This window comes from Manis javanica, chromosome 8 (genome assembly GCF_040802235.1).
Source record: "Manis javanica isolate MJ-LG chromosome 8, MJ_LKY, whole genome shotgun sequence".
Taxonomy (NCBI): Eukaryota; Metazoa; Chordata; class Mammalia; order Pholidota; family Manidae; genus Manis; species Manis javanica.
Window position 1 is genome coordinate 27,669,020 of NC_133163.1, and position 19,147 is coordinate 27,688,166.

Genomic DNA, 19,147 nt, shown 5'->3' on the forward strand with positions numbered 1-19,147 from the left:
ACTTTAAAGATCCTACAGTTAAGTGAGTAAGCTTTTTGCATTTGGGATAAAATTTCCAGTGAGAATATCATGTACATAGCAGGAGTAAGTAAACTTTTTCTCCAAAGGGCCAGACAGTAAAACTTCAGGCTTTGAAGACCATATGGTCTCTGTCACAACTACTCAACTTTGCCCCAAGACAAGCTACAGACAATTTGTAAATAATGGGTATGCCTGTGTTCCAATAAACCTTCTTTAAAAACCAGTTATTTTCACCCTTTGCTGACTCCTGATATACAGCATTATACACAAAATTAAAATATTTCTTTATCTCAGTCAACTTAGATGGAAGTAAAGATGATGTGCTCTGAAAAACTGTGCTAGAGGACTCACAAAACAGCTTTAGTAATGACAAAGAACTTCATGCTAAAAATCCTTTAAAATACTAAATAAAATAATTTCTTTCCATGTTAGTGGGAAAAAAGGATATTAAATTAATGTATTTCACAATTTAAAATGTGTGTGCATAACCAACGTAATAGAATTTTCAAGTAGCAACTCACAATACTTACTTTTATCTACAAGCCTAAAGATTTATATATCCAAGTAAGTCCCCCAAAAAGCCTTTAGGGAATCACTGAAAAAATGGAAGATGATCATATACTGGGGTCTCACTTTACATTCAAGCATACAAGGCAGTTGTTACATACTAAGGTAACATCTTTTGAGAATAATAAAAATACCCACCAGTGCTTTGTTAATTATAAAGCATTTTGCAGATAGAATCTTACTTACTCTTTAAAAAATTCAATCAGGTAAGCTACTGATCTCTGTGTTCTGAACTTGAGAAAACTAAAGTTAAGGAAGGTTAAATTCTCCACATAGAGAACTAGTAAACAATGGCACCAAGTGCGGATCCCAGGTCTCCAGATTCCAAATTCCAAATTGCCTACAAACCCTGCTTCTCAGTGGCAAATACCGCACTACTTCCTCAATGCAACAAGGAGATGCTGAAGGCTTCAGGATCAAGAGAGTAGCAAAAGCCTCTCAGGAAGAGTGTGAACTTTAGAGTGCCCCCCAACAGTAAAACAGGCCATTCTCAGCAGTATTATCTACAAGCAAAACTAATTATTTGAAAAAATTGTGGAAGATTGGAGATCTCTATGCAGGAAAGATTTAGGGTAATGTTTCTACAACTGGGATATTCTGAAATATTCTCAGGGATCCTTGAGCTCTGTATGAAAAAATTTGAAATTTATTTTCATTTGCAAAACTATCAAAAAATGATCATAAGCTTTTTCTAGATCATCTGCATGAGTTCCAAAAAGCTATGAACTGACATAAGATTTCTGTGTTGAAGCTTAGTTTGTGATAATGGTATTTACCTTACTTTATTTTTTTATTTTGGTATCATTAATATACAATTACATGAGCAACATAATGGTTACTAGATGCCCCTCATTATCAAATCTCCACCACATATCCATTACAGTCACTGTCCATCAGCATAGAAAGATGATATAGAATCACAACTTCTCTTCTCTGTGCTATACTGCCTTCCCCGTGCCCCCACCCCCACTACATTATGTGTGCTAATCCTAATGCCCCCTTTTCCCCTTATCCCTCCCTTCCCACCCCCCCACCCCCTCAACCTGCCCAGTCCCTTTCCCTTTGTTAGTGAACAACAACTGTTGTTAGTCCAATGGACTAACAACTGTTAGTCCATTCTTGAGTTCTGTGAGTCTGCTGCTGGTTTGTTCCTTTAGCTTTTGCTTTGTTCTTATACTCCACAGATGAGTGAAATCATTTGGTACTTGTCTTTCTCCACCTGGCTTATTTCACTGAGCATAATACCCACTAGCTCCATCCATGTTGTTGCAAATGGGAGGATTTGTTTTCTTCTTATGGCCGAATAATACTCCATTGTGTATATGTACCATCTCTTCTTTATCCATTCACCTACTGATGGACACTTCGGTTGCTTCCATTTCTTGGCTATTGTAAATAGTGCTGCAATAAACATAGGGTGCATATGTCTCTTTCAAATAGGGCTCCTGCATTCTTACGGTAAATTCCTAGGAGTGGAATTCCTAGGTCAAATGGTATTTCTATTTTGAGTTTTTTGAGGAACCTCCATACTGCTTTCCGCAATGGTTGAACTAACTTACATTCTCACCAGCAGTGCAGGAGGGTTCCCCTTTCTCCACATCCTCGCCAACACGTGTTGTTGTTTGCCTTTGGATGGTAGCTATCCTAACGGGTATGAGGTGATATCTCATTGTGGTTTTAATTTGCATTTCTCATTTGATTAGCCATGTGGAGCATCTTTACATGTGCCTGTTGGCCATATGAATTTCTTCTTTGGAGAAGTGTCTGTTCGGATCCTCTGCCCATTTTTTAACAGGATTATTTTTGTTTGTTGAGGTGCATGAGTTCTTTATATATTTTGGATGTCAACCCCTTACAGGATATGTCATTTATGAATATATTCTCCCATACAGTAGGATGCCTTTTGTTCTACTGATGGAGTCCTTTGCTGTAGAGAAGATTTTTAGTTTGATATAGTCCCACTTGTTCGTTTTGCTTTTGTTTCCCTTGCCCAGGGAGATATGTTCATGAAGAAGTTGCTCATGTTTATGTCCAAGAGAGTTTTGCCTGTTTTCTTCTAAGAGTTTTATGGTTCAGTAAATTACATTCAGGTCTTTGATCCAATTCAAGTTTACTTCAATGTATAGAGTTAGTCCAGTTTCATTCTCTTACACGTAGCTGTCCAGTTTTGCCAACACCAGCTGTTAAAGAGGCTGTCATTTCCCCATTGTATGTCCATGGCTCCTTTATCATGTATTAATTGACCATATATGCTTGGGTTTATATCTGGACTTTCTATTCTGTTCCATTGATCTATGGGTCTGTTCTTATACCAGTACCAAATTGTCTTGATTACTGTGGCTTTGTAGTAGAGCTTGAAGTTGGGAAGTGAGATCCCCCCTGTTTTATTCTTCCTTCTCAGGATTGCTTTGGCTATTTGGGGTCTTTTGTGGTTCCATATGAATTTTACAACTATTTGCTCTAGTTCGTTGAAGAATGCTGTTGGTATTTTGATAGGGATTGCATTGAATCTGTAGATTTGCTTTAGGCAGGATGGCCATTTTGACAATACAAATTCTTCCTACCCAAGAGCATGGGATGACTTTCCATTTGTTAGTGTCCTCTTTAATTTCTCTCATGAGTGTCTTGTAGTATTCAGAGAATAGATCTTTCACTTCCTTGGTTAGGTTTATTCCTTGGTATTTTATTTTTTTTGATGCAACTGTGAATAGAATTGTTTTCCTGATTTCTCTTTCTGCTAGTTCATCATTAGTGTGCAGGAATGCAACAGATTTCTGTGTATTTATTTTGTATCCCACAATTTTGCTGAATTCATATATTAGATCTCGTAGTTTTGGAGTGGATTCTTTTGCCACTTTTATTCAACATAGTTCTGGAGGTCCTAGACATGGTAATCAGACAACACAAAGAAATAAAAGCCATCCAGACTGGCAATGAAGAAGTCAAACTATCCCTGTTTGAAGATGACATGATATTGTACATAAAAAACCCTAAAGAATCCACTCCAACACTACTAGAACTAACATCTGAATTCAGCAAAGTTGTGGGATTCTGTTTATGTGTGTAGATTTTCTTTTTCTCTTAATAAGTCTGACTAGGGGTGTATCTATTTTGTTTATTTTCTCAAAGAACCAGCTCTTGGTTTCATTAATTTTTTCTACTGTTTTATTCTTCTCAATTTTATTTATTTCTTCTCTGATCTTTATTATGTCCTTTCTTCTGCTGACTTTGTGCCTCATTTTTCTTCTTTTTCCAGTTTCAATAATTGTGAATTTAGACTATTCATTTGGGATTGTTTTTCCTTCTTTAAATAGGCCTGGATTGCAAAATATTTTCCTCTTAGAATTGCATTCATTGTATACCACAGAAGTTGAGGCAGTGTTCTGTTGTTTTCATTTGTTTCCATATATTGCTTGATCTCTGTTTTAATTTGGCTATTGATCCAATGATTATGCAGAAGTATGTTGTTAAGCCTCCATGTGTTTGTGATCCTTTTTGTTTTCTTTGTATAATTTATTTCTAGTTTTATACCTTTGTTGTCTGAGAAGTTGGTTGGCACAATTACAGTATTTTTGAATTTATTGAGGCTCTTTTGGTGGCCTAGTATATGGTCTATTCTGAAAAATGTTCCATGTGCACTTGCGAAGAATGTGTATCCTGCTGCCTTTGGGTGTAGAGTTCTGTAGATGTCTGTTTGGTCCATCTGTTCTAGTGTGTTGTTCAGTGCCTCTGTGTCCTTACTTATTTTCTGTCTGGTTGATCTGTCCATTGAAGTGAGTGGTGTGTTGAAGTCTCCTAAAATGAATGCTTTGCATTCTATTTCCTCCTTTAATTCTGTTAGTATTTGTTTCATATATGTAGGTGCTCCTGTGTTGGGTGCATAGATGTTTATAATGGTTATATCCTCTTGTTGGACTGGCTTCTTTATCATTTTGTAATGTCCTTCTTTTGTTTTTGGTTAATTTCTTTGTTTTGAAATTTGTTTTGTCTGACACAAGTACTGCAACACCTGTTTTCTTCCCCTATTAGTTGCATGAAATATCTTTTTCCATCCCTTCACTTTTAGTCTGTATATGTCTTTGAGTCTGAAGTGAGTCTCTTGTAGGCAGCATATAGATGGGTCTTTCTTTTTTATCCATTTTGTGACTCTGTGTCTTTTGATTGGTGCATTCAGTCCATTCACATTTTTGGGTGGTTATCGATAGATATGTACTTATTGCCATTGCAGGCTTTGGATTTGTGGTTACCAAAGGTTCAAGGGCAGCTTCTTTACTATCTAACCATCTAACATAACTCATTTATTCCACTATTATAAACACAGTGTGATGATTCTTTATTTCTCTCCCTTCTTTTTCTTCCTCCTCTACTCTTTATATGTTAGGTGTTGTGTTCTGTACTCTTTTCTGTTTCCGTTGTGTTTCCCTTGACTGACTTTGTGAATAGCTGATTTTGTTTTGCATTTAGTTAGTATTTAGTTGGTCTACTTCCTTTGCTGTAGTTTTATTTTCTCTGGTGACAGCTATTTAGCCTTAGGCATACTTTCATCTAGAGCAGTTCCTTTAAAATACACTGTAGAGATGGATTGTCAGAGGTAAATTCCTTTGAGTTTTGCTTATCTGGGAATTGTTTAATTTCTCCTTCAAATTTAAATTATAATCTTGCTGGATACCTTATTCTCAGTTTGAGCCCCTTCTGTTTCATTGCATTAAATGTATCATGCCATTCCCTTCTGGTGTGTAAGGTCTCTCCTGAAAAGTCTGATGATAGCCTGATGGGTTTTCCTTTGTAGGTGATCTTTTTCTCTCTCTGGCTGCCTTTAATACTCTGTCCTTGTCTTTGATCTTTGCCATTTTAATTATTACATGTCTTGGTGTTGTCCTCTTTGGGTCCCTTGTGTTGGGAGATCTGTGGGCTTTCACAGTCTGAGAGACTGTTTCCTTCCCTAGATTTGGGAAGTTTACAGCAATTATTTCTTCAAACACACTTCCTATCCCTTTTTCTCTCTTCTTCTTCTTCTGGTACCCCTATAATGCAAATATTGTTCCGTTTGGATTGGTCACACAGTTCTCTTAATATTCTTTCGTTCCTAGAGATCCTTTTATCGGTCTATCCCTCAACTTCTCTGTATTACTGTTCTCTAATGTCTATTCCATTAACAGTCTCTTTCACCTCAGCCACTTTGCTCTTAAATCCTTCCATTGTTTGTTTCATTTGTTATCTCCCTCTGGAATTCATCCCTTAGCTCTTGCATATTTCTCTGTAGCTCCATCAACCATGCTTATGACTTTCATTTTGAATTCTTTTTCAGGAATATTCTTGATTTTGGTCTCACCAAGCCTTGTCTCTTGAGGGATTTTGGACTGAACAAGTTTCTTCTGCCTTTTCATGGTGATGGAAGTGGTCACTGGCAAGTGGCACCTGTGTCAGGTGGGAGAACAAAGTCCCTTCCTGCTTGCTGGTCACCCTGCCCGCCTCCGCTGCCTGTGCCAGTCAACTGCACACAATGAGTAGCCTCTGGGTTAATTCCCTGAGCTGCTATTGGCAGTGCGGCCTTTGGGATGGCCTAGGGCACTGACAGGGGTCACAGGCAAGCTGTGTGTGTTCTCCCGCTAAAACGGCACCCCTTCGTGCTTCCCAAACTCTGTGCTGTTCTCTGCTCCCTGTGCCAGGCAACCACTCACAGGGAGCAGCCTCTGGGTTAATTCCCTGATCTGCCATGGGCGGGGTGGCGCTGGGGATAGCCTAGGGCACTGGCAGGGGTTGCAGGCGAGCAGCATGTGTTTGCCGTGAGAACAAAGCCCCTTTGTGCCTTCCAGACTCTGTGCCAGTCTCCGCTGTCTGTGCCGGTCAATTGCGTACCGGGGGCAGCCTCTGGGTCTGGGCTGGTTATTCATATGTAGGGAGAAGACTCTGTGTGGTTGCTGTGGGCAGGGCTGCTCCCGGGCTGTTCTGGTACAATGGTGGGTCAGCTGGTTTGCTTGCAGTGCTGGCACTGAGGAATGAACAGCAGGCTGCTTATCGCTATGAGGGGCTTCAGAGCTGCATTGCTACCCAGGGAGTTAGGGCGCCTAAAGTTCCTTAAAGTTCCCAAACTGCTGGGCTGAGTCTGCCAGGATGATATTGTCCACCTGTTAAACCTTTGTCCCTTTAAGACTTTGAAAGCGTCCGCTTTTCTTTTGTCCCAGGGGAGCCAGCTGTCGGGACCCGCTGGCAGTGATAGTCTTGGATTTTGCTTTTCCGTTCCTCTAATATCTAGTACACCATGCAATGTGTGTCTGTGCTTCCAGTGCAAATCACTAAGGTTCATTATTTAGAAGTCCTGTGCTTCCACTCCCTCCCTACTCTGATTCTTTTCCTTCCACCAGTGAGCTGGCATGGGGGTAGTGCTCGGGTCCTGTCCGGTCATGGCTTTGTATCTTACCCTTTTCCATGAGATGTTAAGTTCTTGCAGATGTAGATGTAGCCTGGCTGATGTACTGTATCTTCTGGTCACTCTTTTAGGAATAGTTGTATTTGCTGTATTTTCAAAATATATATGGTTTTGGGAGATTTCCACCACCCTATTCATGCCACCATCTTGAGAATCTCCCCCTGTATGTACCTTAATAATCTGCTGTATCACCTTGTCACAGGTTAGTAAGAAAACACGCAGGCAAATCTAAGTCAAAAAGTATCATGGCATGCTATGCAAGCAGAGGTTCTGTGGTAGTTTAGGAGTAGTGTGAATAGAGCCATGGTCCTCATGGTCCTCAGGGAGCTTACTAAAAGGCTTCACGTTTTTGGTCCAATAGGATGAGGACTAAAAACCTGCATTTTTAAGTTCCCAATAGATGCTGAAAATCCTGACACCACACTGTGAAAATTACCAGATAGAAAAAAGTGGTATGGGCCTAGTAATACAGGCATGCTGAACTCAAAAGGCCCAGTCCTACAGCTTGTGTGCATATGCAGAGGTCATCTGCTGGGCGGGTCCCCAAAAGCAAGGCCGGACCATGGCAGCTGCTAACTGCTCCCCTGCTGCCAGCAGAACACCACCTGCCACACTAACTTCACATCAAGCTTATTTTTACTGGTTTTGTAGCTGTCTTTTTATTAATCGATAAAACGTTTTGATTTCATAATGGTGTAATTACAAGGAACATTACAGTAAGAACAATTCAAGATAACAGGGATCCATGAAAAACTTTCCTTTAGAAGGGGCTCTGTACATTATTTAAAGCTGACAGCTGAGAACACTAGTTTAGCTGCTTCTGCACATGAATCTGGCATGTGCAGCTATTTCATAGAGAATAAGACAATTCACACACATCTAGCCTTCTGCTCTGACCAATAAAATGACTTGGATTATATACAAATGAAAACAGCCACTGCATTACCAAACTCCTGTACAGAATACTGGAAAGGAAAACACCACAGGGGTCTCACCATTGCTGCTGGTTTTTGCATTCTTTGCCAGTTGTGCACGAGTAGCAGCAATCAAACTGTCATGGGCCAACTCTTGAACCCGAAGGAACCATGGAATGCTACTGTCCGTGCTCTCACTGGAGAGGAAATCATTCCCTGAATCCTCTGCTTCATCTTGTACAAATACTAAGTGCTCTGCTGAAGAGCCCAGACCTGGAAGAAACAAGAGGGTATGTGCTAATTGGCCATCAAATAATCGTTTTATAGGCCCTGGCTCAGAACCTCTCCATGTCCTGAATCAGCTATTCTAGATTGTCACCTCTCACCCGATTAGGTGATCACTTTTCCATTCCCAGCCAACAGTCTTGTCTTTATCTTACCTCCTCCTGTTTCAGACAAAGCTGTCCCTCCTGGCAACCAGGCTAACCCTCATCTCTAGTATTCCAACCCTATCCTTCAGTTATCCTCTCCTGTATCCTTCAGTTACCTCCTCTCTCCCATCTCCAACCCATGCCTCTCAACTGGCTGCCTCACAGCCTTTAAATCTGTCCAAGCTCAAATCTCTCCCATGTTGTTTTAAAAAGAACAGAAAATCCCAAGTACTCCTCCAGCTATGTTTTCACCTTCCTTCAGAGTGAAGTTTATTGAATAAGTGTAACTTCTAACTTGCATATCCACTTTCTCACTTGCCACCCACTCCCTATCTCTTTAACCCTGGCCTCTGCCTCCATTACACCTCAATGATAATTATTCTTGCTAAGGTCACCAGACATACACTTCCTAGTCCACCTCTCACTAGCCCCTCCTGTGGTATCTGGCATGATTTAGAATGTTTTTCTCCCATGGCTTCCACTACACCATTCTCATTCTATTGTCTCTATCCCTCTCTAGCAGCTTCTTCTTGTTCTTGTTACCCTTTTAAATATTTTCTTTTTTCGGGGTCCTGGATTTTTGCCTTTTACTCTGTGCATGCTCCAGACTACTTCTGAATCAAAGAATCCAGGCTCAGTGCTTCACAGTCTTTCTGAATGCTGATAAGCACCAAACTTCTCTAGTACTCTGGATTCCTGTTTCTCACTCTCTAAAGGACACTTCCTCCTGAATGTCCATCTGAAATCTCAATAGTCACAGACTGGAATTAATCATCCTCTCCCCAGCCCTGTTCCTCCTGTGCTTGGTGAACAGCACTACCTGATTTCCCAAACAAGAAATTTTAGAGTCATCCTAGTCTGCCCAGTCCCTCTAAACATTCAAATGATCACCAGACTACACTCACTTTAAAAATAATGAAGCTCCCTTCCATCTTAAATGTGGCTGAGTTAAATATGACCCACCCCCAGTTTTTTCTTAAGCATGAGCAGAGTTCAGGAAAGGAAAAAGAATACCTGCTCTTGTTAGGTTAAGAAGAATAAAAGAAGTGCTATCACTTGGCTGTAGATCTTGCAACAAGCTAGGAGACTCTGGTGTGGACAAAAACTCCGGGGACTTCTGTACAGTCTGAGCCCTCGTCTCCTCTCCGTCTGGGCCCACATTCACCTGAAGGCTTCTCAACACAGCTGAGGAAGGGACCTCCTTGGAGGAGTTAGTATGATTTGGAGTATCATCTAGTAAAGGGAAAATACCATAGCTTTACGTAGCACCTATCTCCAAGAAACTCACCAGTTTGACACAAAGCACCAATACTCTTGTAACATCCCTTAAAATCCAATGCCCTGATAGGAGCAGACAGCATTTTCATTTTACAGATACAAAATTTGTCTAAGAACAGAGAGATGGCTTTAAGTTCTAAAGAGAGTCAGTCAAAATGTGAGGGATGGACTCCTCTAACACTTCGCAGTAACTAATAACAAACCATCCACATTTGGACATTATAGACCTTGTACTTTTAAGGCCAGAAATCAGTACTTTTCCCTTGAAAAATACAATTATACAAGGAATACTAACTTAAGAATAGAATCTCAACTTTATTTTTCTTAGAAAGAGATCTCTCCCTTTAATTTTATAGCAAGTATGTGACAGTTATGATGAATCATTAGGGAAAAAAAACACAGCCTGGGAAATAGCTGGAAGTTTACAGAATCATCACTATGTCTCATAGTTCTGGGTTTACACTGGATGTAAAGAAATAATTCAGAAGACTAGTTCTGTAGAACTTCATTCTAGAAGAATGAATAAATTTCCAAAGGTTTTGGTTACAATATAATGAAGAATTACACTACAATACTAACGCATATAATGTTTTCAGAGATTCATTCACCTTTATAAAAGGCAGCTAACATTTCTTTCCTTTAAGAAGGTAACAGTAAGATTATAGGAATACAAGTGGAAATCTAAGGACAATGCTCCCATTTCAAAGCCTTATGAAGTTGCACAGCAATGTGAATATACTTAATGCCAAAGAAGTGGTTAAATGATATATTTAACTGGTTAAAATTTGTGTTATGACTAAAATTTTTTTACGGTTATGTCATGGTTAAAATTTTATGTTACATAAATTTTGTCACAAAAATTTAAAAACAAGTTCATAGTAGCACTGTTTGTCATTGTACAACACTGGAAACTAAATATTCCTCAACAGTAGCATGGATACAGGAGTGTGGTATGCTATTTACCAGAATACTATACAGCACTAACACTATACAAACCACAGCTACACACAAGGATCAGTCTCACAAATACAGAATAAAAGAAGAAAAGTACAATATATATTCATACGATTCCATTCATTTAAAGTCCAAAAACAGCTAAAATTACACTGTACTACTTAGGCTTTGGTGATTAAACTTGGAAAACAAAGAATAACTGTCAAAAAACTGAGGATAGTGGTGAGCTATGGAAAAAGGGAAGTTGTCTTTATCAGAGAGGGAGCCAGGGAGGGAATGGGAGCTGGTCAGTTCTATTTCTTGACTGGATGGTGAGTATTTCCTTTATAATAATTCTTCATAATTGTATACCCATACAGTTCTTTAGTTTTCTGTATCTCCCTAACTAAAAAGAAAACATGCAGGCCATGCATGGATTGACACACACATATTTCAGAGAGAGGGGAATAAGGTTAGGTAGGCATGTGCAGATATATGTGTGTTTGTAATACAATGTTTCATGAGCTGGGGGGTGAGTACATGGGTTTTCATTTATTATTATCTATGATTGGTTGTCTAAAATATTTTAAATCAGATCAAAAGAAGGTAACATAGAAAAGATGGATGCTTTTGTGTCTGTTTTCACTTCCTTTTATTATGAAAATATTTATCCAATAACTTATAATTGGGAGAGAAAATTCAGGAAAAAAAGCCTAATGAAAATAAAAATTTATTAGCACATGGAAATTTTCACATATTGAAAATCTATACAGATTTGGAGAGACTTCCAACACACCAGTAGAAAAATTGGAGTTTCAAGATGGAAGATATGGAAAAGCCAGGAGCTAGATAGGGAAGTCTTAAATCAACATAAGCTGGCTGAATATATCTGCCCTTCTTGAATCTTTACACATTTAAAAAAGATTTTAAAGTCACTTCAAAAAAATTTTTTTAATGGACCACCACTATAGGACAGTAACCAGAAGACTTTATAACAAATAAGTTGTCACCAACAGGTGATCCTCCCAACTTAATATTAATATTCCAAATTTTACATGTTCCAATTATCAGAAAATAAAAGTTATTGTACCCACAAATAATGTTCTTCTTGCTAAGAATCAAATGAAAGGATCTCCTTCTTCCCATTGAAGCTAACCTCACTACTCATTATCAGCATGCTACTTCTTTCTACCTCTCCTGGAGCTTCCTTACCAATTATCCACTCTTTCTGTCTGCAGCTTCTCTGGCTTTTTCCTCTCAGCATAAAACCACCCTCAAATATTTCAGATCTTAAAATAATTCTTTCATCATCCTTCTCTTTTTCCTTCCCACAGCAGGAGAGTCTTTAGAAAGTAGTTACTTCCTCAACTATATTTATCTTGCCTTGATACCTCAACCCACCAAAGCCTGGCCTTTTTGACCCTATTTCATTAGCATGGTCCCTTAGATCATTCACTAAGGCCTCTTAGAACAATCTGCACACTGACTTCCCCTTGGGTTCTTAACTGCACTCTAAGCCAGTATTCCTCCTACTACTCTAGACTTTCCTCCTTCCCTCCCTCCTTCAGAGGCTCTCCTGCCTTACCCCGTTCTTTGAATAGGGAGTCCCGTGGAGTTCTGCCTTGGCCTTTTCTTCTCACTCTCATAGTCTATGGCTGATCATATCCATTCCTATGGCTTAACCTACCAATGCGCTTATGATTCCCATAGTTCGTTCTTCTTCATGATTCCTAATTTGTAGTTTCCATCAGTCAGTCAGTTATAAAGTTAGTTATCCCACTGTACCAATACCATGGAGTAGGCTGAGCTCTTAAGATTTATTTATCTTATCTCTGGGTGATCTTAATTTTTACCTGGTAACATTAGCCGACTGCATTCTGAGGCCTCAGTCACTGGAAGGAGGGACAAGCAAGTAATATCTTTAGCTTCTGATTCTACTAGCCCTTGTCCCAATGGGATGGACGTATTCTGGACAAACTGTACCAGGAGCTGTGGGGTTGGGGTGGGGGGCAACATTGAAAAATACAGGTTGTTAGGAATGGATCTAAACCTCTGAATTTACCAAAAGGTAATGACAAGTCTTGATTGCTCAGTGGTCTCAGCCATATTAATAGAGAAACTTGATTAACTACAAAATAATATTTAAAGTCATTTTTATGAAGTGCTCTGTTCTACAGAAAAGCTGAGTTATATAATTGTTAACCTCTACCACCTTCCATCAAACAGAAATAATAAAAATATTTTTAAATGATGGCCATTAAAAATTCAACTGCATTGTATGGTTACATTTTACAAAGCAATTTTCTGTGAATTGGCTCCTTTAATTCTCACTGTCACTCAGTTAAAACTGAACACTCATGTTAAAAATAAGGAATCAAGTTGAAGATATTAAAGGACTTGTCTAAGGTCACATGACTAGTTAGGAGCCATGTCGGTCTTCAAGCATAAGTAACCCAATTTCAAATCCAACAATTTCCCACTATGCAACACATATATACTAAAATTAAGGTGAGAAAAATGAATAAAAATTTTAAAATGTTTAAATCCCCAACCACATTTAGAGAGAAAGCACTTTCAGATATATATACAAAATTAGTAAGAAATAGTTTGTGGTGGTAAATATATGCCATAGATATGTAAAATAAAATTTTGTCATTACTTAATTACCTAGATGTATAATAATTTATGCTCACTAAAATATAACAAACATAAAAAGTCATAAAAGGTAAAAACCAAATTTTAAATCTTTCAGAAAGTACTTGGTAATGGAAAAATAACAAACTAATAGTTATGACTAAAGCCACATGGTCTAGAAGGCCTAAAATATTTACTATCTGACCCATTACTGAAAAAGTTTGTTGACTCCTGAACTAAGGACAAACTTTGGAATACAGTCCACCAAAAAGAAAAAAGGAAACAAGATGCCTGGGCTCACCTCTGGTTTGGATTCTAACTCATCTGATAACATTGATTCAGCTTCCAAATCCTATAGTTGTTCAAGGGACAGGTTAAAAATTTAATTCAGAGTCAATGACACCCTCCTGTTTTGCTCATCTTCCTCTAGCACCTGCTATCCTTTTCCTGTAAGATGCTGTGCTGGGTGGGTAATCAATGCAGCCTAAAAAAGAAAAAGAAAAGGAGGGGGGTGCGGTTAAAAGCAGTGGAAAAATGTAGTTGAACAAATAAAGGTACTTCTTAATATGTATTCAAAAATTACAACAAGCAAGCAAATAAAGAATTCAGCCCAAAATACTTGTTTTAAAATAGAACAAGCCCAACAGGTATCAAACCCTGTAAAAATTTGTACTTTGATGTAGAATTTCTACTTCTGATGATCAAAGAAAAGGTCTTATATATGGAAAATACAATATACACAAAGAATTTTACCTCATCATCTGTAATAATGAACTGCAAGCCACATATAAATACACATATATATCCAACCATTGATTAGATTGTGGATTGTCACTTAAAAATATGGTTATGAAAACAATCCAACAAAAAATGCTAATAACCTATAAAATTACAGAAACAAAACACAAAATTATATACTTGCTAATATTAAAACTAGTTAAGATAAACATAGGAAAAAGTAAAAGGAAATTCACACAGCTATGATGGTGGCTATACTGGGTAGTAGGCTGGCTGACCTGTTTTTCTTTTCCCAATTTCCAAATACAGTCAAATACAGTAATACAGTCAAAATTTGAATGGTGTTTCCCAAAAGTAATACTCTTAGCACCCTGATGCAGCTGTTTTTCCCCTGTAATTTCTTACTTTCTTATAGCATACTTTTTTTTCAGGATTTTGGAAGGTGAGTACACTTTATTTTGTACAATTGTTGCTAAAATTGGGAACACTATAATACACAAAGTAATCATACAGTGTATAATTCATGCGGGACAGGATTTTTCAATTAATACCAAGGTTAAGTAGAAAGACAGACTTGCTCTACAAAAAGAGTATTTAGAAGTACCAGAATAAATGTTTATTGTCCCATTGGTTTCTCCCTCTCCCCTTCACTAGCTTCCAGAAATCCTCATTTTCATCATAAAAAGAAATAACAATTTACAAGATGTTAATAAGGTGCTATTTCTAGTTTAAGCTTCCCACATAAAATAGAGTATCATAAATCCCTGACTCTTCCTTTTGTATGTTTTTCTTATTCAAGCACTGTAATTAACATCTCAGTGTGGTTTATCCATCCCTCTTCTCACAGAGGAAGGAACCAAAGTTCAGTATATCACTTGCTCAAGTTATTAAACTGCAGAGACAGACTCCCACCCACAGAGAAGGTTGGCATGAATAGTGTACATCTCCCTAGGTTTGATCTTCAATCTCCAGAGTTTAAGAATACCCGAATTCCAGCTCATCTCAAGAAGCCCAGAAATCACCAAATGTTTACTTAGATTATTCTTAAGGTTCTCCAACACTGAGATTCCAGTATTGTATAATCTCTAAGAAACTAGACAACTATTTGCTGTATTTTGTATCTATTAGGTTTCTTAGAAACTAATGGTGCTCACTCCGTATGTTATACTTACCTAATGAAAAATGAAAAAAAAATGTACCCTGAGTAAGAGAAAAATCAGATATACTAGATCTTGCACATTTTTGCAAAATGTAGCAACGACTAGAGAATACAGCTGCCACCTCTTATAGTTTAAGAGCCACCTCCAGATCACCATTTTTTTTTTAGTATCATTAATCTACAATTACATGAGGAACATTATGTTTACTAGACTCCCCCCATCACCAAGTCCCCCCCACATACCCCATTATAGTCTCTGTCCATCAGCATAATAAGATGTTACAGAGTCACTACTTGTCTTCTCTGTGTTGGACAGTCCTCCCCATGCCCCCCCCCCAGCACATTATACATGCTAATCATAAGGCCCCCTTTCTTTTTTACCCCCCCTTATCCCTCACTTCCCACCCATCCTCCCCAGTGCCTTTCTCTTTGGTAACTGTTAGTCCATTCTTGGGTTCTGTGTTTCTGCTGCTGCTTTGTTCCTTCAGTTTTTACTTTGTTCTTATACTCCACAGATGAGTGAAATCATTTGATACTTCTCTTTCTCTGCCTGGCTTATTTCACTGAGCATAATACCCTCTAGCTCCATCCATGTTGTTGCAAATGGTAGGATTTGTTTTCTTCTTATGGCTCAATAATATTCCATTGTGTATATGTACCACATCTTCTTTATCCATTCATCTACTGATGGACACTTAGGTTGCTGCCATTTTTTGGCTATTATAAATAGTGCTGCAATAAACATAGGGGTGCATCTGTCTTTTTCAAACTGGGCTGCTGCATTCTTAGGGTAAATTCCTAGAAGTGGAATTTCTGGGTCAAATGGTATTTCCATTGTGAGCTTTCTAAGGAACCTCCATACAGCTTTCCACAATGGTTGAACTAATTTACATTCCCACCAGCAGTGTAGGAGGGTTCCCCTTTCTCCACAACCTCATCAACATGTTGTTGTTGTTTGTCTGGATGATGGTGATCCTTACTGGTGTGAGATGATATCTCACTGTGGTTTTAATTTGCATTTCTCTGATGACTAGCGATGTGGAGCATCTTTTCATGTGTCTGTTGGTATCAGAATTTCTTCTTTGGAGAAGTGTCTGTTAAGCTCCTCTGCCCATTTTTTAATTGGATTATTTGCTTTTTGTTTGTTGAGGTGTGTGAGCTCTTTATATATTTTGGATGTCAAGCCTTTATCGGATCCTACTGTAGGATGCCTTTTTGTTCTATTGGGCTGTACAGAAGCTTTTCAGCTTGATATAGTCCCACTCGTTCATTTTTGCTTTTGTTTCCCTTGCCTGGGGAAATATGTTCATGAAGAAGTTGCTCATGTTTATGTCTAAGAGATTTTTGCCTATGTTTTTTTCTAAGAGTTTTATGGTTTCATGACTTACATTCAGGTCTTTGATCCATTTTGAATTTACTTTTGTGTATAGGGTTAGACAATGATCCAGTTTCATTCTCTTACATGTAGCTATCCAGTTGTGCCAACACCAGCTGTTGAAGAGGCTGTCATTTCCCCATTGTATGTCCATGGCTACTTTATCATATATTAATTGACCATATATGTTTGGGTTAATGTCTGGAGTCTCTAATCTGTTCCACTGGTCTGTGGGTCTGTTCTTCTGCCAGTACCAAATTGTCTTGATTACTGTGGCTTTGTAGTAGAGTTTGAAGTTGGGAAGCGAGATCCCCCAACTTTATTTTTCCTTCTCAGGATTGCTTTGGCTATTCAGGGTCTTTTGCGGTTCCATATGAATTTTTAAACTATTTGTTCCAGTTTGTTGAAGAATATTGTTGGTATTTTGATAGGGATTGCACTGAATTTGTAGACTGTTTTGGGCAGGATGGTCATTTTGACAATATTAATTCTTCCTAGCCAGGAGCATGGGATGAGCTTCCATTTGTTAGTGTCCCCTTTAATTTCTCTTAAGAGTGTCTTGTAGTCTTCAGGGTACAGGTCTTTCACTTCCTTGGTTAGGTTTATTCCTAGGTATTTTATTATTTTTGATGTAATTGTGAATGGAATTGTTTTCCTGATTTCTCTTTCTGCTAGTTCATCATTAATGTATAGGAAAGCAACAGATTTCTGTGTACTAATTTTGTGTCCTGCAACTTTGCTGAATCCAGATATTAGTTCTAGTAGTTTTGGAGTGGATTCTTTAGGTTTTTTTATGTACCATATCATGTCATCTGCAAATAGTGACAGTTTGACTTCTTCTTTACCAATCTGGATGCCTTGTATTTCTTTGTTTTGTCTAATTGCCTTGGCTAGGACCTCCAGTACTATGTTGAATAACAGTGGGGAGAGTGGGCATCCCTGTCTTGTTCCCGATATCAGAGGAAAGGCTTTCAGCTTCTTGCTGTTAAGTATGATGTTGGCTGTGGGTTTGTCACGTATGGCCTTTATTATGTTGAGGTACTTGCCCTCTATACCCAGTTTGTTGAGAGTTTTTATCATGAATGGGTGTTGTTTTGTCGAATGCTTTTTCAGCATCTTTGAAGATGATCATATGGTTTTTGTCTTTCTTTTTGTTGATGTGGTGGATGATGTTGGTGGATTTTCGAATGTTGTACCATCCTTGCATCCCTGGGATGAATCCCACTTGATCACGGTGTATGATCTCCTTGATGTATTTTTGAATTCGGTTTGCTAATATTTTGTTGAGTATTTTTGCATCTATGTTCATCAGGGATATTGGTCTGTAATTTTCTTTTTTGATTGGGTCTTTGCCTGGTTTTGGTATGAGTGATGCTGGCTTCATAGAATGAGTTTGGAAGTATTCCCTCCTCTTCTAATTTTGGAAAACTTTAAGGAGAATGGGTATTATGTCTTCTCTATATGTCTGACAAAATTCGGCAGTAAATCCATCTGGCCCGGGGGTTTTATTCTTGGGTAGTTTTTTGATTAGTGATTCAATTTTGTTGCTGGTAATTGGTCTGTTCAGATTTTGTGTTTCTTCCTTGGTCAGTCTTGGAAGGTTGTATTTTTTTAGGAAGTTGTCCATTTCTTCTAGGTTTTCCAGCTTCTTAGCATATAGATTTTCATAGTATTCTCTAATAATTCTTTGTATTTCTGTGGGGTCCACCATGATTTTTCCTTTGTCATTTCTGATTCTGTTGATGTGTGTAGATTCTCTTTTTCTCTTAATAAGTCTGCCTAAGGGCTTATCTATTTTGTTTATTTTCTCAAAGAACCAGTTCTTGGTTTCATTGATTTTTTCTATTGTTTTATTCTTCTCAATTTTATTTGTTTCTTCTCTGATTTTTATTATGTCTCTCCTTCTGCTGACTTTGGGCCTCATTTGTTCTTCTTTTTCCAATCTCAATAATTGTGACTTTAGACTATTCATTTGGGATTGTTCTTCCTTCTTTAAGTACGCCTGGATTGCTATATACTTTCCTCTTAGAACTGCCTTTGCTGTGTCCCACAGAAGTTGGGGCTTTATGCTGTTGTTGTAAATTGTCTCCATATATTGCTTGCTCTCTATTTTAATTTGGTCATTGATCCATTGATTATTTAGGAGCATGTTGTTAAGCCTCCATGTGTTTGTGAGGCTTTTTGCTTTCTTTGTATAATTTATTTCTAGTTTTATACCTTTGTGGTCTGAGAAGTTGGCTGGTAGAATTTCAATCTTTTTGAATTTACTGAGGCTCTTTTTGTGGCCTAATATGTGGTCTATTCTGGAGAATGTTCCATGTGTACTTGAGAAGAATGTGTATCCTGTTGCTTTTGGGTGTAGAGTTCTGTAGATGTCTGTTAGGTTCATCTGTTCTAGTGTGTTGTTCAGTGCCTCTGTGTCCTTATTTTCTGTCTGGTTCATCTGTCTGTTGGAGTGAGTGGTGTGTTGAAGTATCCTAGAACAGAATGCATTGCATTCTATTTCCTCCTTTAATTCTGTTAGTACTTCTTTCACATATGTTGGTGCTCCTGTATTGCGTGCATATATATTTATAATGGTTATATCCTCTTGTTGGACTGACCCCTTTATCATTATGTAATGTCCTTCTTTATCTTTTGTTACTTTCTGTTTTGAGGCCTATTTTG

The 19,147-nt window shown here is 38.1% G+C and overlaps 1 protein-coding gene across 5 annotated transcripts in view; it reads right to left on the bottom strand.

Moving 5' to 3' along the window:
* ZNF410 (zinc finger protein 410) overlaps positions 1–19,147 on the bottom strand; it is a 46,533-nt gene that overhangs the window by 17,768 nt on the left and 9,618 nt on the right. For 4 of the 5 annotated variants that reach the window (XM_036993967.2, XM_036994008.2, XM_036994054.2 and 1 more), the window contains 4 exons: positions 13,510–13,692; positions 12,428–12,563; positions 9,378–9,596; positions 8,014–8,205 (listed from right to left, as the gene is read on the bottom strand). In XM_036993967.2, the coding sequence (XP_036849862.1) occupies positions 8,014–8,205; positions 9,378–9,596; positions 12,428–12,563; positions 13,510–13,542 (580 nt within the window). In that variant the 5' untranslated portion in view covers positions 13,543–13,692. The remainder of the gene's footprint in view (positions 1–8,013; positions 8,206–9,377; positions 9,597–12,427; positions 12,564–13,509; positions 13,693–19,147) is intronic. The other variant, XM_036994107.2, reaches the window with a different exon arrangement.